The sequence below is a fragment of the Habropoda laboriosa genome, unplaced genomic scaffold (genome assembly GCF_001263275.1).
Source record: "Habropoda laboriosa isolate 0110345459 unplaced genomic scaffold, ASM126327v1 scaffold697, whole genome shotgun sequence".
NCBI lineage: Eukaryota > Metazoa > Arthropoda > Insecta > Hymenoptera > Apidae > Habropoda > Habropoda laboriosa.
Window position 1 is genome coordinate 266094 of NW_017100842.1, and position 23062 is coordinate 289155.

The 23062-nt window shown below is 38.5% G+C and overlaps 3 protein-coding genes across 3 annotated transcripts; all 3 read left to right on the top strand.

Annotated features, from left to right (window-relative positions):
* The first annotated feature begins 493 nt into the window (after window positions 1–493).
* LOC108577310 lies at window positions 494–7212 on the top strand. The gene is made up of 5 exons (XM_017940449.1): window positions 494–1296; window positions 1366–1465; window positions 6744–6854; window positions 6925–7080; window positions 7162–7212. The coding sequence occupies exons 1-5, from the start codon at window positions 494–496 to the stop codon at window positions 7210–7212; spliced, it is 1221 nt and encodes a 406-aa protein (XP_017795938.1).
* A 1024-nt stretch (window positions 7213–8236) lies between these two features.
* LOC108577311 lies at window positions 8237–14464 on the top strand. Its single transcript, XM_017940450.1, has 9 exons — window positions 8237–9042; window positions 9117–9216; window positions 11279–11389; window positions 11462–11577; window positions 13080–13247; window positions 13819–13918; window positions 13999–14109; window positions 14184–14339; window positions 14411–14464. Exons 1-9 carry the CDS (start codon window positions 8237–8239, stop codon window positions 14462–14464), a joined length of 1722 nt encoding a protein of 573 aa, XP_017795939.1.
* Window positions 14465–18379: 3915 nt separating this feature from the next.
* LOC108577319 (odorant receptor 67a-like) lies at window positions 18380–21251 on the top strand. The gene is made up of 5 exons (XM_017940459.1): window positions 18380–19194; window positions 20606–20705; window positions 20786–20896; window positions 20971–21126; window positions 21198–21251. The coding sequence occupies exons 1-5, from the start codon at window positions 18380–18382 to the stop codon at window positions 21249–21251; spliced, it is 1236 nt and encodes a 411-aa protein (XP_017795948.1).
* Window positions 21252–23062: the final 1811 nt, after the last annotated feature.

Sequence of the window (23062 nt, forward strand, 5' to 3'; positions counted from 1 at the left end):
TAACAGTATAAGCGAGATCTAGCTTTGGCCGGTACTGCACGACTCTCCCCTAAATCTATGCTTGTAGAAACGTATGTAAAATTAAAGCGTGCAAGATTAAGTCACAACTACCAAAAATTTATTACAACATTACAGAAACAAAGATGTACCCCAACTTTTCAACCCAAAGCACCACTTTCTCTCAGATAATTTCTGCACATTTCGTCAACCACTCGAAGCACTTTTTACACTCCACATGTCTCCGAAAACCATCCGATCGTACTGAAACTTTCGCTACATGTAGATATACACTCACGCACCATGTTAAACTCAGCAACTTCTAAACATAGTTGCTTACCCCTTCGGCAAAAAATTGCAGCGACTAGATGAATCGATCGGTGCATACATAGTAGTTGAGCTGAATGTGCGCAAGCGTTATAGAATCGCGTGCACCGACATGATCAGTAGAAAATCCTCGATTCAGTCGCTTCTGCAACATCGATGAGTGTCCACGATGGCTAACGAGTCGTTGGTAATCGAAGCGAATCTAAACAGTCTGAGCGATTACAGCCTGCAATTGAATCGATGGTTCCTGAAACCTATAGGCGCTTGGCCGCCGTTGTCACTCACATCTAAACTCGAACGAATCGTTTCCTACGCTTTGATCGTCATCTGCTACTGCTCCATACTGTTCACCGTAATCCCTTGCTTGTTTCATCTCGTTCTGGAGGACGAGAGTATCCGTACGAAAGTGAAGGTGTTCGGTCCTCTGAGCCATTGGTTCGTCGGAGGAATTAACTACACCACACTGTTGCTACGCAGCAAAGAGATACGCGGTTGCGTAGAGCACATGCAAACAGATTGGAGGATCGTGACCAGACCGGAGGACAAGCAGGTGATGTTGAAGAACGCGAGGATCGGTCGTTACATTGCTATATTCTGCGCGGCGTTCATGCAATGCGGTGTTCTCGGCTACTGTGTGATAACGGCGTTCACTATGCAGACCGTGGAAGTCGGTAACGAGACTAGGATCGTACATCTGTTGCCCTGTGCAGTTTACAAGAAGATGATCGCAGTTGATACCAGCCCGACGAACGAGATTGTCCTTGTTTCACAGTTCGTATCAGGATTCATCGTGAATTCGAGCGTCGTCGGTGCTTTCAGCCTTGCCGCCGTGTTCGCGGCTCACGCGTGCGGACAGCTGAGCGTGCTGATGATGTGGATCAAGGAGTTTGTGAACCGATCCAGAGATAGCAATAAGAACGTTTGCTTCGATAAGATTGGCGTGGTCGTTGAACATCATCTGAGAGTTTTGAGGTAAGGATTGTGTCTCAAGGTTCTCGATTTTGGTATTTTTAGATTGATCTAATCGCATGTTGATTGCAGCTTCATAGCACGTATCGAAAGTGTAATGAGCGAAATTTGCTTCATGGAGTTGTTCAAGTGTACTATGGATATATGCGTGCTTAGCTATTATATCCTTACGGTATGATAATAATATGTATAACTACTGTCCGACAAACCTAAAGTGAAGCCTCTGACGTCACACAGGGCCTAAAAGTGGGAGATGTAGGGGACCTTGCGACGGCTCGCTGTTGGTAAGCCAATAGGGATAGAATAAGGCTATCGCATTTGCTCTTCTATGGACAATAGATGATAATCGGGTCTCGTTCGAGCAGTCGGTAAGCAGATGAGCAGTTGATAATTCACCGGAATCATATTTTCAAGCGTTCGAAAAGAAATTAAGTTTACGTCGCGCAGACACCATAAACAGGCGAACAGATGCCTGCGCGACGCCAAACGACGTGCATCATGGTAAACTTTATTTTTTTATCCCATGTTCCCAAAATTTCTCTATTATTTCGATAAGCTTATTGTACAGGTTAAAATTCAAGCAATCCAATGGTATTTCTTCAAAATTATTCTACGAGTGGGAACAGTGTCAAATTAGCAATTGAAACTTTAGCAGCGATTATTGCTACGTTTATTGCTATGAAATGAGCCAAAGGTCGAAATATTATCTTTAAACAAAGCCGAAATATTACGGTTAAAGTGACGACATGTCGTCTGATTTTGTTAAATTTTTCAAAACTATTAAATAGTGGCTGCTTGATGGCTTTTATTGGCTTTAAAAAGTGGCTGTCGGTCTGTGGTGGCACGCTACTTTTCATCGCTGCCAGAAATTTTTTAACTTCTTAAGCAATTTTTTAATGCGCCGAAATCTACTTTTATTATTCAGGAATAGCAAAAAAATATGATGGCTTTTATTAGCTGTAAAAAGTGGCTGTCGGTCTGTGGTGGCACGCTACTTTTCATTGCTGCCAGAAATTTTTTAACTTCTTAAGCAATTTTTTAATGCGCCGAAATCTACTTTTATTATTCAGGAATAGCAAAAAAATATTTCCGTTTTAGTTTTCTAACTGTTAAAAAATATTAATACTTCTCCTGAGGCTTCCTTTACAATAATAATTTACTGTGTACGAGTCTGCGCTATTAAATATGTCTTACGCGCCAACGTAGGTAAGAGGACGAGGCGACCAAATAATTTTTAGTTTTCCGTTCTTTTATCAGCGTGTTACATTATCGACAGCTGACTTAAATTCGTTTGTCTAAACCATTTACCTACAACGCAACTTCCCCTCAAGCGCCTGCAGTGTAAGACCCAAGAGTAGTGGGGATGACCTGAACCGCCTATTTTGCCTCCATTTTCGGTTGTAATATCATCATTCAATTCTACGAATGTAACGTGGAATTTGAACTCTTCGGAAAGTTTAAGGCTCTTACGATCCAAGGATTAAGCAAAGATGGTGACAGGTTGTAAAGGTGTGCAAGAGGTGACAACGAACATGATTTATAGAGCAGAGTTTTCAATTTGCAACAAGATGTTAGACGATTTAAGTTTTGTCTCTTCTTTAGATTTGTATAACCGATCGACTAACTGTTTCTAAATAATATAGAAATTGAATCGGTACGCGCAAATTCAGGCGCTTGTTACAAATCATCTCTTTTACAAATTTGGCTACGTTAAATGTTCAATCATGACCGTGAAAGTTCGTTTAAACAAACACAAACGCGACGAAATGAAATCAGTACTCGAACCATTTGACAAGACATTACAAAAATATTACAAATTTTATTTTGCACAATTTCCGGTGTATTTGAACTTCCTTTAAAATCGCGAGATTGACTGCGTTCAATTATACCGTCATTTTTACGTACGTCTAGAAATAATCTGTGTATTTCGTATTACTTTCTCTGCGAATCACAAAACGTATACCGAATTATGTAAATTTAATAACTGCAATAGAATGTATGATAGAAAAAATTCGTTCTATTTAAACGGTCGGTTGTTACGCAGAAAGTGTAAAAGAAAGATACTCGTAACGTCTTTTCTTCATTTTTAAGTTTACTTCGCTGTCCTCTCTTCGAAAGCTTGAAGATATTTCGATCACCGATAGAACCAAGTGAATTTAACGAATTCTTGGAAATGTGTATAAAGTACTCTTTGAAAATCGAACACGTTTGTAATCTATGCAACAAATTTCCACCGAAATGACGCAGATTCGTTTGTCTTCATCCATCATAGAATACAACATTTGTGCAATATCGCGGTGTACGTTATTAGAATTACACATGTATTTGAATATTAATCGACTAAAGCTGTGAACACCTTAGTAAATATCTACCTGTCACCTCCTCTCACACGTTGTATGCTATTTAATCAGCTAATAAATGCATATACAATGTTTTTTAATTACACGTTTCTTAAGAGACACAGATAGAGAGACAGAGAGACAGAGAGAGAGAGAGTGTGAGATAGAGAGAGAGAGATAGAGTTTGTATAGGTTTGTAAAGTATAAAAAGATTTATAGTAATTCGTGGTGCAAATGTGCATTCGCAAAGAAACACCTGAGAAATTTCACTGTTCCATTTGAAATCGTTCGAGCTATAAAATAAAATGGTGGCCTTAAAACGTATAATTATAATATTTCAAATGAATTTCCTTACTTAATAATATTTATATTACACGGTTACGAGCAGTACTTGGTTTCACTTCTCGTTCAACTATTCCTTTCTGTTATATACATTTCATAAATTTCTTCTCGGAAACGATATTTGTACTCTTGTACTTGAAGTAACGAAGAAAAGAGAATGATCGAAGGTTCATACCTGTAGGCTCACATTTCACGAAATTATCACGCGACAACAGCTTCAGTACAACATACTGAATTATTTCATAAAATACGAGCGGTGAAGATAATTTTTTTTTTTTTTCACAAAAAATATTGTCAAATTAACGTGACAACTTCAGTACCCCTGTTTTGCGTATTAATTGCATTGATAACAGTGAAGATAATATAACGAAAATGACGAAGCACCGTCGAAAACATCTTCATTGCGATTCATAATCGTGAAATGTGTCGCCAACGTTCGAACAAGTTCAACGTTCAAGGATAATCAGAGAGAACATATTCAATTGACCGAATTTAATTTACGCAACAATTCTTCGTTCTATAATTTTCGTGGAAACATACGGGAATTTATTTGTACAATATTATAAACATAAGCTTTTACATGCTTTCCTTTTAATGCAAGGTTCTGTATTCATTGATCAGTATGAAAACGGAAGCAACAGAAGCAGTACACTATACGCGCCGGTGATTATAAGTATGGTCGAAAATCAGGAACGATCGAATTCGTCGCTTATTTCGCGTTACGTCGATCTTTTCACAGAAAAGATTTATACCTTAAGAGCAAGTGTTTTGTGAAATGTTTGATTAAATAATGAAAAAATATTTTTCAATACACCCAATGGGAAACTTCCAAATATGTATCTGGAAACGAAAAATACACGATTTAGGCCACTTTCGTAATCACCGACACATATCACCGGTATCAGCACCATAGTAGAAGGAACAGGAAGAAAGAGAGAAGTGGAGAGGGAGAGAATTTTAAATGTGAAACATTTTTTTTCTTTTTTTTTTAAATTATATACATTACTATGACTCGTTAATCTTAGATTTCTGTTAAGTATTATAAGGCTACAACACTTGTTTAAATACGATGACGACTAGTGGTCCTAGATATTCTATTTTTAAAATTTTTAAATAGTTCAAAGTGTCGAAACGACGTCGAAGTATGTATTTAAAGAACCAAAGGTAATGATCGGCAGTACACTCTGTCATCCATTCTGTGAGTAAATTATTTGATGCAAATGTGTATCGTTCGTTGCATATCATACTGTCGACGATTATCATGACGAACCGTGAATTCAATTTATTATCTTAACCTGGTATCTCTATTCGAAATTGCACGTTTCTACGATTGTAAACAGGGCCGTATTTACCCATAAGGCGCATCAGGCGCAAGCTGGGGCCTCGCTCTCTGTGGGGTCACATTTGAAAACTGCTCCTCGCAAATAATAATATCAAAAAATAGCCTAGTTACAGTTGCAGAATGAAATACTTATTTGTAAATATTAAATTCGTAATATGAAAACAAGAGGCCGGTGAAAGCGGAAACGCGAAATTCACGAGGGCCTGTTACTCATCGAGTAAATTCTGAACTGATTTATTTTTACTAAAATACAATTTTACTTGGTTAAAATTATTATCATGGAAATGTCGACTTTTATTTTCGAATGAACTTAAAAAGACAAGGGGGAAGGGAATTTGAACAACTGAGATAGATTCGTTCTTTTTTGAGGCCCAAAGTAATGACGTTGCGCCTAGGGCAGAGGCGCTTAACTTCTTGCTCACGAGCAAATTTCCCCTCCCGAGGTTCCCCCACTATGCGGTACGAACACGCAGAATGTGTAACATAAACCAATGGCAGTCGCTGGAGTTGTGGTGGGAGGACTCCTTGCGTCCTCCTCCCGCCTCGCCGCAACTCGGGCGGGACCATCTCAGTCGCATAGTGGGGGAACCTCGGGAGGGGAAATTTGCTCGTGAGCAAGAAGTTAAGCGCCTTTGAACTAAACCATTTACTTACGACGCAACTTCCCCTCAAGCGCCAGCAGTGTAAGACCCAAGAGTAGTGGGGATGACCTGAACCGCCTATTTTGCCTCCATTTTGCTAAGCTGTGACGTCAGAGGCTTCACTTTAGGCTTGTCGGACAGTATGTTGATATACTTGATTTTTACGTATTTCTCTGGTGAAAATAATTTATCTAAATTCACATTAGCAAATGGTACCCAAGGTAAAAATAGATATTCTGTAAATGACATAATTTTCACCGTAAATTCATTTGCTATTATTTACAAGGGAAAATCTCGAAGTGATAATCACTGCTTTGGACGAAACTTTGGTATACGGTAGATCTGAAAAAAATATTCGACGCGTATTTTTTTATATCGGAAATCGTCCACAGCGAAGGGGTGAAAATCGCTCTCAAAGTTGGAGGCAGTGAATATATTTAATTCAATATCTGGAAAATTATTAGAGATAGAGGAATAGTTTAAATGCACGAATTTTGTATTTTTCAACGATAAATTTAAAAAACTAAAGAATAATAAGTAATTTTGTATTTTTCAAATTTTGTCTACGAACGATACAAAATTCGTCAACTTACACCATTCCTCGATGAAATATTTTTTTTAATACTAGCATATACCAAAGTTTCATCAATATCGGTGATTATCACTTCGGAATGTTCGTTTTCCATGTTTGAAATGTTTAAAAAAAGCGGAAGAATTTTGCAATTAATCTAAGTAAATAAAAAAAAGAATTAATCTAACAAGAAGTTCATTTTTTAATTTTTCTAGGAATGGACTGATCACGATTTTCAGAGTCTAACCACGTATTTCATGATACTTATATCCATGACTTTTAACATTTTTATAGTATGTTACATCGGCGAAATATTAACGGAGAGGGTAATGCAATAATTTGTAAATATACAATCGAAGACGTGATTTATACTTACCGAAGAAAAATTCTTAACAGTGTAAAAAAATTGGCGAGGTAGTTTACATGACGAACTGGTACTATTTACCCGGCAAAGATATCCTCGATCTGATTTTGATCATCTCAAGATGCAGTGTTGTGATTAAAATCACCGCTGGCAGGATAGTTCCCATGTCTGTGTACACGTTCGGCGATGTACGTTCTCAATTATTTTTCCTACGTGAAAAGTATCATTGTCCCTAAGCAAATTTATGACAGCTCTTTGCAAAATTTCAGGTGATGAAAAGTGCGTTCGCGTACTTAAATATGCTACGACAAACGACATGACTGAAGCGCGCATGTATCGAACATGTAGATTGGCAATAAAATTCGTAAGTTTGTAATTTAAAAAGAATTTTGACTAATTTGGAAGATTCGTATATTAATTTATATACTAGGTGAAAGAAATTTTAGTTACAATCGTTTAAACCGATTTTTTCCCTAGAAAACAAGTTCACTTATTGGTGAAAATTTACCTTAATTTTCGTTTAGTTAGTTACAAATAATTAAACAAATTTTCACTCTAGATAACAGAGTCACTTATTCGTGAAACTCAGAAATATTATCTTTTCTTTTGGTTAGTTACAAATATTCTAACCAATTTTTCCCCTAGAAAATAAAATCACTTATTGGTGAAACTCGTAAAATTTCCTTAATTTTCTTTTAGTTAATTACAAATATGCAAACCAATTTTCGCCCTAGAAAAGAATGTCTCTTATTCCTGAATTGCATAAAATTTATCTTAGTTAATTACAAACATTTAAACAAAATTTTCACCCTAGAATACAACGTTTCTTATTCGCGAAACTTGTAAACTCCTCAGTTAATTCCAAACATCCAAACCCATTTTACTCCCTAGACAGCAAAATCACTTATTCCTGAAACCACTAAACTTTACCCTACTTACAAAAATTCGAACCACTTTCTACCCTAAAAAAAAAAAGGGAAAAACGCCTTATTCCTAAAACTCGTAAACTTTACCTTAACTTTCGACTGGAAGCAAACTAATCCCACACGTTCCCACTTCGACATCGTTCTCCAAACATTCATTCCGCAGCTTTCACCTGTTCCCACCGAAACCCTTTCACCACAAGTGAAACCTTTACAGTCCCGTCACAATCACGCGACAGTTGCCGCCAACTTCTTAATGTAATTTCGAACCCCTCTGGAACAAGTTCACCGACTAGACAAATCGATCGGCGGTGCAATCCATTCGGCGAAATCTGCGCAAGCGTTGTGCAACCCGGTGCATACGCCGTCTTCTTTACTACAAAATACTCAGTTGTTTCCACGACTTCGATGAGTCGCCACGATGACAAACAACTGTGCGATAAACGTAACTGCGAATTTCGACAGTCTCAGCGACTACAGCTTGCAATTGAACCGATGGTTCTTGAAGCCTATAGGCGCGTGGCCGTTAGCCTCGCCCACCACGAAATTCGAACGAATCCTTTCACACCTTTTAATCTTCCTTTGCTACTGCTTCATACTCTCCACCGTTATCCCAAGCATATTTCACATCATACTAGTAGATGAAAGTCTCCATCTGAAGCTGAAGTTGCTCGGTCCTCTCGGTCACTGGTTCATCGGAGGAATTAATTACACCACGCTGTTGCTACGCAGCAAAGAGATACGCGGCTGCGTGGAGCACATGCAAACAGATTGGAGGATCGTGACCAGACCGGAGGATCAACAAGTGATGTTGAAGAACGCGAAGATCGGTCGTTACGTCGCGATCTTCTGTGCGGCGTTCATGCAATGCGGTGTTCTCTGTTATTGCGTGATAACAGCGTTCACTATGCAGACCGTTCAAGTAGGGAACGAGACCAGAACCGTGCATATGTTGCCGTGTAAAGCTTACAAGAAGATCGTCGCGGTGGACACGAGTCCGACGAACGAGATCGTCCTTGCCTCGCAATTCGTGTCGGGATTTATCGTGAATTCGAGCGCGGTCGGCGCATTCAGCCTTGCCGCCGTGTTCGCGGCACACGCTTACGGCCAGTTGAGCGTGCTGATGATATGGATCACCGAGTTTGTGAATCATTCCAGGGATCAGAATAAAAATGTTTATTTCAGCGAGATCGGCGTGGTTGTCGAACATCATCTGAGGGTACTCAGGTAAGGTACACATTGTTGAATTGAAATTGTCCGCGAGGTTTTAATGAATTTCTGTGATTGTATATTGATTGTAGTTTCATAGCACGTATCGAGGATGTGATGAATCGAATATGCTTCATGGAATTGTTCAAGTGTACTCTGGATATGTGCATGCTTGGCTATTACATTCTCACGGTACACTAGATATATTTAGGAAATGTGTATATGGATGTGTTTAGTAGATCCTTTTTCCTAATTTATACTGATTGGAAAAATACAGAATTTTTTTAAATAGAGCTTTTTTTAGGAAACGTATAATTATTGTCATCGTTAAAACGGAGGAAGTAAAGGATTAGTCTGATTGAAAGTGAACTTTTTCTTTGTTCCTTTAGGAATGGGATAGTTGTTCCGTAGCGCAGGAACGGAACACGCGGAGTCTTCGTTGCCCAGGTTTATGGCAAGGCTATTTTTCAGAATAAAGACGCTTCGTAGCATCGCGAAATATAATTATCGTCAGGCCCGACATGAGAATTTTTGCGTTCAGATATCAAAAAACGATATATTACAAATTATAAATTTTTATTCATTAATGTTATACTGAAACTTAGTATTTTATAACTAATATTACGCTGAAATATTGAAATAAAAGGAAACTACATGGTACTGTCCGAGAGTGACCAAATAAGTACCGGACTAACTGGACTATTTGGACCGTAAAGGGTTCATTTCTTCCGAACAACGGCTTTAGAATTTTCGTTTTTCCTCGATAGCCGATGACGCGCCATAAACCCGGTGTTCCTGAAGGGTCGATCCACGAGTGCGTGTAACGACACTTTCGGTCGAGGATTGACCTGGAGGGAATTTCCGACGCGTCGCCGAACGACTTCGAAGACTTCACGTACTGAGCGTCCACGAGAAGAAATGCGAGTCTGATTGGATCGTACCCTCGGTAAGCCCACCTTTTCTAACACAATCGTAGAAACCGGGCACACGTATGGTCATTAGTGGCCGAACGGGATTACATCGACGAATCGGATCGTGTAGTACTGAATGGCGGAAGACTTGGACGGTGCCAGTGAACTACCCCCGTTACCCTGGTACCGTCGCAAATGCTATCTTCTCGTGGACGCACGGTACCCGCAGGTATCGCCTCACTTCCTTCGAAGAAAAAGCGCGCTAATGGCGCACTGGAAGGATGGGCGACACTCAAGAGGCGCGTTGATTGGTAATTTGTAATTTCGTGACAAATCAATCAGCGTGCCATCTTGCATTCACGGAGGAGTCACAATCGGACTCCTGAACAAATCAGCACATTCGTATGTCGTACTTACTCGAGACGTTCGTGGAAAAGTGATTCGTTCGTTTTACATTCGGAAAGTCATTCGTTCGTTAGATAGATTCATTCTTAACAAGTAATCGTCCGCAAACGTCCGAGCGGAACTCGTAAATGCCATCTTTCAAGCAATTTTTAGCATTTTTTTTCAACAGAACAGTTTTTCAAACTTTTTGCATTGAGATTTGGCATATAAATTTATGGGTATTTAAAATACGTAATATATTTTGTTGAAGTAAAAACAATGAAAATTACAGGAGTTACAGTTCGTTTCATAGTGTGCTTTACAAAAAGTGTGTTGACTGTTTACACGATTCCTGGCCTTCTGCCGATCTAAAATAAAAAAATGAGGAAGAATCTTAATCGGTATAAATCTGGCTATGGTCTGAACAAAAATAAAATAAAAATATCGATTATTTACAAAATAGCAACATTTTGAATTTAGATTACCGATTTTTTTCATATTTTGGCGACTTTAGCGTGTTAAAAAAATAAGAAAAAAACGGCGGATGTTAAAAATTTTGGTTCATATGATAACAGAATATGTGTTAAAGATTCTCTACAAATTTCAAGTCAATGGATAAACTAGATCTCGAGATATCGTGTAAACCGTTTCGAAAAATGAGCTTTCGAAAAAAAAACATCTAAAGATTCATCTGTTCATTTCGTTACGGTACTTTCGAACGCTTACATCTAAATTAATTTTACGAATTCAAACAAATACTTTTGCACATATGTTACAGAACAGTCATACTTTAAGAAAATGCAAAAAAAAAATTGATTTTTTGAAACTTCGAAACCAGAATACCCCATTAAAGTCTTTTTTATCTGTTTTTGCTCACGTTCGAGCGAACGGAATTGTCTCCGAATGCTGTCTCCTTTTTCTCAGGATAATTTCCTTTTTAGCAATGTCTGTTTTTCTAGGAATGGTCTGACAGCGATGTTCAGACAATGACTACGCATTTCATGATCCTTATATCCATGTGTTTCAACATTTTTACAGTATGCTATATCGGAGAAATACTAACTGAACAGGTAATTTAAACCTAATTTAAAAAATGAATAATCGAAGATACTATAGATACTCACCGATGAAATTTCCGACAGTGTAAAAAAGTTGGTGAGGTGGTTTATATGACGAATTGGTATTATTTACCCGACAAAGATATTCTCAATTTGCTTCTCATCATTTCAAGATCTAGCCTGGTAATTAAAATTACCGCTGGAAAATTAATTCAAATGTCCGTGTACACGTTCGGCGATGTACGTTCACTTCTTTTTACACGTTCTATCTGAAACATACAATCGATCCTCCAATAAACTGATAAAATCACTTTGCAATTGCAGGTAATAAAAACCACTTTCGCGTATTTAAATATTCTACGCCAAACGACGTGACCAATACGAACATGTACGAAACATGTAATTTATGACAAATTTACGACAAAGCTTGAAATATTAATAAAATAAAATATAACATGAGTAACAATACTTAATTGCAAATATTCTTTTCGCTTTTCTTTCAAATTTTGCAAATCCAATCAAATGTTTCTGCAATTTTATAGTAGAAAAATATGCAAAATATTTGAGAATAACGTTAGAATCTCTTAAGATACATGAACAATCACACTAGTGTAGGAATGATAGAATTTCGTGTCACTGTTTAATATGGAACGAAAGTTGCATGAAAGGAGAATACTTGAGATAGAGCGATAAAGGTGCGAATTGGGTGACTGACAAGAGTATAGTTGGTGGAAGAAATATAGCAATACAATTAAGGCGTAGATATATTTTGCATATTTTACTACCTCATAATTGCACAAACATCTACAACCCTGAAATACCTCAATAATTTCACACAAACCCAGCCACACCGCGTTTCACCGTCGACTAATCAACTATTTGTAGAGAAGAGCACGCACATGCTGTACTCTAATCTTTCTCATTGTAATAACAGCCAGCAAAAGTGGTAGCACATGCGCAATACAGAAACATCATTAATCGATGTATCTCTCTTACCGTTCACCGTTGAGTGTCAGTTGTGCGTGCACTTTCGTCTAGCTAGTATCATCCCACAAATGGCACTGGTCACTTCGTCAACCGATTCGACGTGGAACACGGATTGGATGTACAGCGTACAGATGAACCGTTGGTTTCTCAAACCGATTGGCGTATGGCCTCTCAGTCTCTGCGTGACCACCTTGGAAAAGATCAGTTCCGTGGTCCTCGCGTTAATCAGTTGCTTCCTGATAGGTTTCCTCTTGGTACCGTGCGCTCTGTGCACAGTGCTCGACAAAACCGGCGATCTCGACACGAAGATCAAAATGATCGGTCCTCTAAGTTTCTGCACGATGGCAACGATCAAATATTACATTCTAATGTCGCGCGGCGGCAAGATCGGCAAATGCGTGAATGACATTCGTACGGACTGGTCTCTTACACTTTCGTATCGTCAAGAAGAGGAGAGAGAGATCATGAGGGACAGCGCTAGAATTGGACGATCTTTGGCGATCTTCAGCGCCGGTTTCATGTATTCCGGCGGAGTTTTCTACACCGCCGTGATGCCGTTGTTCGCAGTACGCACGGAGATCATCGACAATGAAACGGTGAGATCTCAAGCGTTCCCGATCTATCGCGGCCTCCTCGATCCGCGTACCAGCCCGTCGTTCGAGATCGTGCAATTCATGCAATGCTTGGCCGCGTTCGTTTTATACTCGGTCACTGTTGGAGCTTGCAGCTTGATTGCTGTGTTCGTCATGCACGTCTGTGGGCAATTCAGGATACTTGTGACAAAGCTGGATAAGCTCATCGACGGAGTGAAAGGGAGGAAGAGCTTGAGCACGCATGAACAACGACTGGGAGATATCATCGAGCATCATCTGAAGATACTGGGGTAAAGGGTGTTCAGATTTTTTGTTAATCTATGACATTTACATGTATGCAAATTTTTTTGTACCGTAGGATCACGTGTAAGGCGATTAAAATGCGATTGAAAAATTGTTACTGCCCCCGTTTAACGTGATAAGAAAAAAGAGAAAGAGAGCATACAAATTTTAAATTTGTAATTTTGAGATTTTTAGTTAAGTAAATTTGACCCAAAATGCGATCAAACAAAAAAAGAAGGAACGTACAAATTCTGAATTTGGAATTTTGAAATTTTCAGTTAATTAAATTTGACCCAAAACGCAATTAAAAATTTGTTACTGCCTCCGTATTACACGATTAAAAAAAAAGAGGAAAGAACATACAAGTTCTGAATTTGCAATTTTGAGATTACTTAAGTTTTACCTGAAACGCGATGGCCATGGAACATAATTTACATTATATTTCCCGCGTTATAGGAGGTCCTAAGGTACATGGAATATTTAATGTACATGCATCATAGTAAATTTGTGTGTACGCATCATAATAAATTTCTGTGAGAAAGCAGCTGAGTAACAGTGGAAAATACGAACGATTTTCAGTTTTATATCGCAAATCGAGGGGCTCCTGAACGAAATATGTTTCGTCGAGGTGATTGGTTGCACGTTGAACATATGCTTTTTGACATATTATTTACTCACGGTAACAGAGACGACTTATGTTATTTCCATATTGTAATGGCAAAAATTGCATTCGTCATGTACTCGTTGTCAGTTTTCTAGGAATGGGAGCAAAATGACGCTATAGGAACGTTCACGTATTTAATGTTTCTCATATCTTTAACGTTCAACGTTTTCATACTCTGTTACATCGGTGAAATTCTCTCCGAACAGGTATTTTTCATTTCTTCAACGATCTATTATTGTGAAGCGAGATTTCAGAGACATTTATAAGCTTCGTTTCATAGTGCTTAAAAGTCGGCGTGTCAACTTACATGATCGACTGGTATCGTTTGCCAGGGAAGAAAGCACAAGGTTTGATACTGATATTCGCCGTGTCGAATTCTTCCATAAAATTAACAGCTGGAAAGATCATCGATCTCTCTTTAAGCAGCTTCTGCAGCGTGAGTATCATAAATTTATCCTATTATCATTTGTACGATAATTGTTTTGAATGAAACTTTCTATATTACAGGTGTTAAAAACGGCATTCGCATATCTGAGCTTATTACGTACGCTTACCACATGATTTCATTGTTATTCTACAAAGCAAATGGTGTTCCTTTCTTTGTTGTTAAAATCATAACTTAGTTTATTAGAATCTAGAAGCCAAGTATTAAGAGAAACATCTTACCTTTTTCGATTGTCGACGAATACAGTTCGAGAAATTACGGATCAAGAACACCGATTCCTTTGAAAAAAAAATTGCAATCTTTTAATTACTCGCTGTCGTTACTCCACCTATCCACAGAAGTACACTTATGTTAACCCTTATCCGGATAGTTTGTTTATGTAACGTAGACGAACGGTTGGAATCTGTTGAAATATATGAGTGTTAACGCATGATTTTGGTAAAAGGTATAATTTGTTTTTAGGATAAATTTTCAAAAATACTCGGAACTTTTTGAAAATTTATTTATTTGGTTATTATTCGGGATTAAATGAATTACTTATGTGTTAAGTATAGTTGGTGGAAGTGATATAGTGAGATCGTAAATTAAAACGTTAAGTAGCGGCACAGATTGATAGAGTGATACTCAGGGTTGCATAGGGTATTTTACGTTTCTCAATTGGAAATGAATCAAAGGTAACACATATTTTGTGCGACTCTGTCTGAGATTTCGAGCCCTTATCTGCTCAGGTTTCTCTCGATTTGTTTGTCGATAATTTTGACGCTTGAGCGACACTTACGACCTCGCTATATTTCTTCCATCGACTATACTCAGTCCCAACGCACTCTTCTTTCGTGGAATATTCAAAAAATTTGCGTTTTAATCGCTTCCCTATATTTTTTTCACCGACTATACTCAGTCCTAGACACCATTCTTTCGCAATATGTTTCAAACATTTGTCCGCGCCTTAACCGGCACGCTACATTTCTTCCACCGACTATACTCAGTCCCAAACACTCTTCTTTCGCGGTATATTCGGAGATTCTTGGAAAAATAGCTGATACAATCTGATGGACACACTCTTACCGTTCACTTAACTAATTTTCTTTGCTTCCAAAAAATCTTCAACACTTTTCACTTACAGGGCTATAAATTCTCTTGATACGATAGAAGAATTCATAGAAGCAATGTCGAATCTCTCAAGTACTCTTCGAAATATTTTGAAAAAACTAAACGTATGAGTCCATTGTGTTCACTTTGACCACATAAGAGTAAAGTCGAACAATATGAAATATCATACTTTTCATAGAAGAATAAAAATCATTTAGCGGAAGACTAGGACGGTGCCAGTGAACTACCCCCGTTTCCCTTGTACCGTCGCACATGCTATCTTCTCGTGGACGCACGGTACCCGCAGGTATCGCCTCACTTCCTTCGAAGAAAAAGCCGGACGGTGCCAGTGAACTACCCCCGTTTCCCTTGTACCGTCGCACATGCTATCTTCTCGTGGACGCACAGTACCCGCAGGTATCGCCTCACTTCCTTCGAAGAAAAAGCGCGCTAATGGCGCACTGGAAGGATGGGCGACACTCAAGAGGCGCGTTGATTGGTAATTTGTAATTTCGTGACAAATCAATCAGCGTGCCATCTTGCATTCACGGAGGAGTCACAATCGGACTCCTCAACAAATCAGCACATTCGTATGTCGTACTTACTCGAGACGTTCGTGGAAAAGTGATTCGTTCGTTCTACATTCGGAGAGTCACTCGTTCGTTAGGTAGATTCATTCTTAACAAGTAATCGTCCGCAAACGTCCGAGCGGAACAAACCGAGCCTATTAGGGATATTCTGGTTGTAAATGCCATATTTCAAGCAATTTGTAGCATTTTTTCTCAACAGAACAGTTTTTTAAACTTTTTGCATTGAGATTTGGCATATACATTTATGGGTATTTAAAATACGTAATATATTTTGTCGAAGTAAAAACGATGAAAATTACACGAGTTACGGTTCGTTTCATAGTGTGCTTTACAAAAAGTGTGTTGACTGTTTACACGATTCCTGACCTTCTGCCGATCTAAAATAAAAAAATGAGGAAGAATCTTAATCGGTATAAATCTGGCTATGGTCTGAACGAAAAGAAAATAAAAATATCGATTATTTACAAAATAGCAACATTTTGAATTTAGATTACCGATTTTTTTCATATCTTGGCGACTTTAGCGTGTTAAAAAAATAAGAAAAAAATGGCGGATGTTAAAAATTTTGGTTCATATGATAACAAAATATGTGTTAAAGATTCTCTACAAATTTCAAGTCAATGGATAAACTAGATCTCGAGATATCGTGTAAACCGTTTTGAAAAATGAGCTTTCAAGAAAAACGCGTTTAAAGATTCATCTGTCCATTTCTTCACAGTACGACTGCATCCTTCAAACGCTTACATCTAAATTAATTTTACGAATTCAAACAAATACTTTTGCACACATGTTCCAGAACAGTTATACTTTAAGAAAATGCCAAAAAAAATTGATTTTTTGAAGGTTCGAAACCAGAATACCCCCTTAGAGTCTTTCTTATCCGTTTTCGCTCACGTTCGAGCAAACGGAATTGTCTCCGAATGCTGTCTCCTTTTTCTCAGGATAATTTCCTTTTTAGCAATGTCTGTTTTTCTAGGAATGGTCTGACGGCGATGTTCAGACTATGACTACGCATTTCATGATCCTTATATCCATGTGTTTCAACATTTTTACAGTATACTATATCGGGAAAATACTAACTGAACAGGTAACTTAAACCTAATTTAAAAAATGAATAATCGAAGATACGATGGATACTCACCGATGAAATTTCCGACAGTGTAAAAAAGTTGGTGAGGTGGTTTATATGACGAATTAGTTTTATTTACCCGACAAAGATATTCTCAATTTGCTTCTCATCATTTCAAGATCTAGCCTGGTAATTAAAATTACCGCTAGCAAATTAATTCAAATGTCCGCGTACACGTTCGACGATGTACGTTCACTTCTTTTTACACGTTCTATCTGAAACATACAATCGATCCTCCAATAAACTGATAAAATCACATTGCAATTGCAGGCAATAGAAACCACTTTCGCGTATTTAAATATTCTACGCTAAACGACGTGACCAATACGAACATGTACGAAACATGTACTTTATGAAAAATTTGCGACAAAGCTTGAAATATTAATAAAATAAAATATAACATGAGTAACAATAATTAATTCCAAATTTTCTTTTCGCTTTTCTTTCAAATTTTGCAAATCCAATCAAAGTTTCTGCAATTTTATAGTAGAAAAATAGGCAAAATATTTGAGAATAACGTTAGAATCTCTTAAGATACGTGAACAATTACACTAATGTAGGAATGAAAGTATTTCGTGTCACTGTTTAATATGGAACGAAAGTTGCATGAAAGGAGAATACTTGAGATAGAGCGATAAAGGTGCGAATTGAGCGACTGACAAGAGTATAGTTGGTGGAAGAAATATAGCGAAACGTTTAAAGTGCAGACAATTTTTTTAAATATATTGCAAAAGAGGAGCATTTGGGACTGAGTATAGTCGGTGGAAGAAACATAGCAATGCAATTAAGGCGCAGACAATTTTTTTAAATATATTTCCTAATAATAAATATTTCATTTAAAAATTTACACCTGTCCAAACCTAATCACACAAACCACAAAACCCTACTCTAATCTACAAAAAAATCTTACCCTCCTATATTTTGCATATTTTACTACCTCATAATTGCACAAACATCTACAACCCTGAAATACCTCAATAATTTCACCTACGAAGATCCTACCACACAACCCCATCCACACCGCGTCTCACCGTCGACTAATCAACTATTGGTAGAGAAGGGCACGCACAAACTGCACTTATCTTTCTCATTGTAATAATAGCCAGCGAAAGTGGTAGCACATGCGCGATACCGAAACTTCATTAATCGATGTATCTCTCTTACCGTTCACCGTTGCGTGTCAGTTGTGCGTGCACTTTCGTCTGGCTAGTATCATCCCACAAATGGCACTGGTCACTTCTTCAACCGATTCGACGTGGGACACGGATTGGATGTACAGCGTACAGATGAACCGTTGGTTTCTCAAACCGATTGGCGTATGGCCTCTCAGTCTCTGCGTGACCACCTTGGAAAAGATCAGTTCCGTGGTCCTCGCGTTAATCAGTTGTTTCCTGATAGGTTTCCTCTTGGTACCGTGCGCTCTGTGCACAGTGCTCGACAAAACCGGCGATCTCGACACGAAGATCAAAATGATCGGTCCTCTGAGTTTCTGCATGATGGCAGCGATCAAGTATTACATTCTAATTTCGCGCGGCGGCAAGATCGGCCAATGCGTGAAGGACATTCGTGCGGACTGGTCTCTCACGCTTTCGCATAGTCAAGAAGAGGAGAGAGAGATCATGAGGGACAGCGCTAGAATTGGACGATCTTTGGCGATCTTCTGCGCCGGTTTCATGTATTCCGGAGGATTTTTCTACACCACGGTGATGCCGTTGTGCACAGTACGCACGGAGATCATCGACAACGAGACCGTGAGATCTCAAGCGTTCCCGATCTATCGCGGCCTTCTCGATCCGCGTACCAGCCCGTCGTTCGAGATCGTGCAATTCATGCAATGCTTGGCCGCGTTCGTTATATACTCGGTCACTGTTGGAGCTTGCAGCTTGGCTGCTGTGTTCGTCATGCACGTCTGTGGACAATTTAGGATACTTGTGACAAAGCTGGATAAGCTCGTCGACGGAGTGAAAGGGAGGAAGGGGTTGAGCACGCATGAACAACGACTGGGAGATATCATCGAGCATCATCTGAAGATACTGGGGTAAAGGGTGTTCAGATTTTTTGTTAATCTATGACATTTACATGTATGCAAATTTTTTGTACAGTAGGACCCCGTTAAGGAAATTAAAATGCGATTGAAAAATTGTTACTATCCCCGTATAACACGATTTAAAAAAAAAAAGAAGAGAGAATATACAAATTCCGAATTTGCAATTTTGAAATTTCCAAATTACTTAAATTTTACCCAAAGCGCGATGTCCATGGAACTTAATTTGCATTACATTTCCCGCGTTATATGTAGGAGGTCCTACGGCATATGCAATATTTAATGTACATGCATCATAGACAATTTGTGTGTATGCATCATAGTAAATTTATGTATACGCATCATAGTAAATATCTATGAGAACGCAGCTGGCTAACAGTGGAAAATACGAACGATTTTCAGTTTTATATCGCAAATCGAGGGGCTCCTAAACGAAATATGTGAGTTTCTGCATGATGGCAGCGATCAAGTATTACATTCTAATTTCGCGCGGCGGCAAGATCGGCCAATGCGTGAAGGACATTCGTGCGGACTGGTCTCTCACGCTTTCGCATAGTCAAGAAGAGGAGAGAGAGATCATGAGGGACAGCGCTAGAATTGGACGATCTTTGGCGATCTTCTGCGCCGGTTTCATGTATTCCGGAGGATTTTTCTACACCACGGTGATGCCGTTGTGCACAGTACGCACGGAGATCATCGACAACGAGACCGTGAGATCTCAAGCGTTCCCGATCTATCGCGGCCTTCTCGATCCGCGTACCAGCCCGTCGTTCGAGATCGTGCAATTCATGCAATGCTTGGCCGCGTTCGTTATATACTCGGTCACTGTTGGAGCTTGCAGCTTGGCTGCTGTGTTCGTCATGCACGTCTGTGGACAATTTAGGATACTTGTGACAAAGCTGGATAAGCTCGTCGACGGAGTGAAAGGGAGGAAGGGGTTGAGCACGCATGAACAACGACTGGGAGATATCATCGAGCATCATCTGAAGATACTGGGGTAAAGGGTGTTCAGATTTTTTTTTAATCTATGACATTTACATGTATGCAAATTTTTTGTACAGTAGGACCCCGTTAAGGAAATTAAAATGCGATTGAAAAATTGTTACTATCCCCGTATAACACGATTTAAAAAAAAAAAGAAGAGAGAATATACAAATTCCGAATTTGCAATTTTGAAATTTCCAAATTACTTAAATTTTACCCAAAGCGCGATGTCCATGGAACTTAATTTGCATTACATTTCCCGCGTTATATGTAGGAGGTCCTACGGCATATGCAATATTTAATGTACATGCATCATAGACAATTTGTGTGTATGCATCATAGTAAATTTATGTATACGCATCATAGTAAATATCTATGAGAACGCAGCTGGCTAACAGTGGAAAATACGAACGATTTTCAGTTTTATATCGCAAATCGAGGGGCTCCTAAACGAAATATGTTTCGTCGAGGTGATTGGTTGCACGTTGAACATATGCTTTTTGGGATATTATTTACTGACGGTAACAGAGACGACTTGTGTTATTACCATACTGTAATGGCAATAATTGCATTCGTCATGTACTCGTTGTCAGTTTTCTAGGAATGGGAGCAAAGTGAAACTATAGGAACGATCACGTATTGCACGTTGCTGGTATCTTTCACGTTCAACGTTTTCATACTCTGTTACATCGGTGAAATTCTCTCCGAACAGGTATTTTTCATTACTTCAACGATCTATTATTGTGAAACGAGATTTCAGTGACATTTATACGCTTCGTTTAATAGTGCTTAAAAGTCGGCTTGTCAACTTACATGATCGACTGGTATCGTTTGCCAGGAAAAACAGCTCAAGGTTTGATACTGATATTCGCCGTGTCGAATTCTTCCATAAAATTAACAGCTGGAAAGATCATCGATCTCTCTTTAAGCAGCTTCTGCAGCGTGAGTATCATAAATTTATCCTATTATCATTTGTACGATAATTTTTTTGAATGAAACGTCCTATATTACAGGTGTTGAAATCGGCATTCGCATATCTGAGCTTATTACGTACGCTAACCACATGACTCCATTGTTATTCTACGAAGCTAAGGTGTTCCTTTCTTTGTTGTTAAAATCATAACTTAGTTTATTCGAATCTAGAAGACATAAGAATTAACAGAAACATCTCACCTTTTTCGATTGTCGACGAATACAGTTCGAGAAATTACGGATAAAGAACACCGATTCCTTTGAAAAAGAATTTGCCATCTTTTAATTACTCGCTGTCTTTACTCCACCTGCCCACAGAAGTACACTTATTAGTAAGGCATATTTTGTGCGACTCTGACTGAGATTTCGAGCTGTTATCTGCTCAGGTTTCTCTCGATTCGTTTATCGATAATTTTGACGCTTGAGCGACACTTACGACCTCGCTATATTTCTTCCATCTACTATACTCAGTCCCAACGCACTCTTCTTTCGTGGAATATTCAAAAAATTTGCGTTTTAATCGCTTCCCCATTTTTTTTTTCGCCGACTAAACTGAGTCCTAGACACCTTTCTTTCGCAATATGTATTACATAGTGTCGGCCTACCGTTTGACTGCCAGTTGGAGAATAGGCCTGCCGTTTGATTGACACTTGTAGAATCAGCCCTCCATTTGACTGACACTTGTAGAATCGGCCCTCCATTTGACTGACACTTGCAGAATCGGCCCTCCATTTGACTGACACTTGTAGAATCGAGCCTCCATTTGACTGACACTTGTAGAATCAGGCCTCCATTTGACTGACACTTGTATCCTTTTTTTTTTTTACGTGGAGGTAGGCCGACTCTATGTGATAAACAATTGGCAACCAAACGGTGGCTCTCCCTCTACATTCGACGGATAATGTATACAGGTATTTAATGTATTTTTTTAGCAATTTGTTTTTGTAAATCATCCAAAACGATATATTATGAAATTAAATTAATCACTCAATAAGTATTAACATTAGATTGTTTCCTCGATACGGCCATGGTGGTCATCAGTGACTAGAGTGCCTCAAATGTTTAGAATAATTAAAATAAAATAAATGTTGTCAACTAAAAGTTTTGATCGTCATAGCTAGCTAGACATTATTTTAAATTGAAAAAAAAATTATAAAGCATAATACTATAATCTTATGCTTAAAATAATTAATATTTTCTTGTGGCCGCCTGAGAGAAACCTGTAAATCTGGCGTGACAGTGAACGTGTTAATAAGTAAATGTTGTTCAAATTATGTCGTGTTTGATACCATTTTCATCAGAAAAATTTCACCAACATGTTAAAAAAAATTCCAGATGAAAAAAAGTAAAAATTAAAGAAATTATATTTTTCTATTATGATTTGTGGAGCCGTGAAATCTCGTAAAGGAAACCGACTGCTGTAGTGTTAGCGTTCGGCTAACTACAAAGGCGGGCGCGAGGCTCGAAAACCGAGTCCCTGACTCTACAAGTATCAGGTTTAGGTTCCTTGCGGAGTGACACTTGTAGAGACATTACTGTACTCAGTCCCAACGTACTCTTCTTACGTGGAATATTCAAAAAATTTGCATCTTAATCGCTTCCCTATTTTTTTTTCGCCGACTAAACTGAGTCCTAGACACCTTTCTTTCGCAATATACTTAAAAAATTTGTCCGCGCCTTAACCGGCACGCTATATTTCTTCCACCGACTATACTCAGTCCCAAACACTCTTCTTTCGCAGTATATTCGGAGGTTTCTGGAAAAATAGCTGATACAATCTGATGGACACACTCTTACCGTTCACTTACCTAATTTTCCTTGCTTCCAAAAAATCTTCAACACTTTTCACTTACAGGGCTATAATTCACTTGATACGATAGAAGATTTCATAGAAGCAATTTCAAGT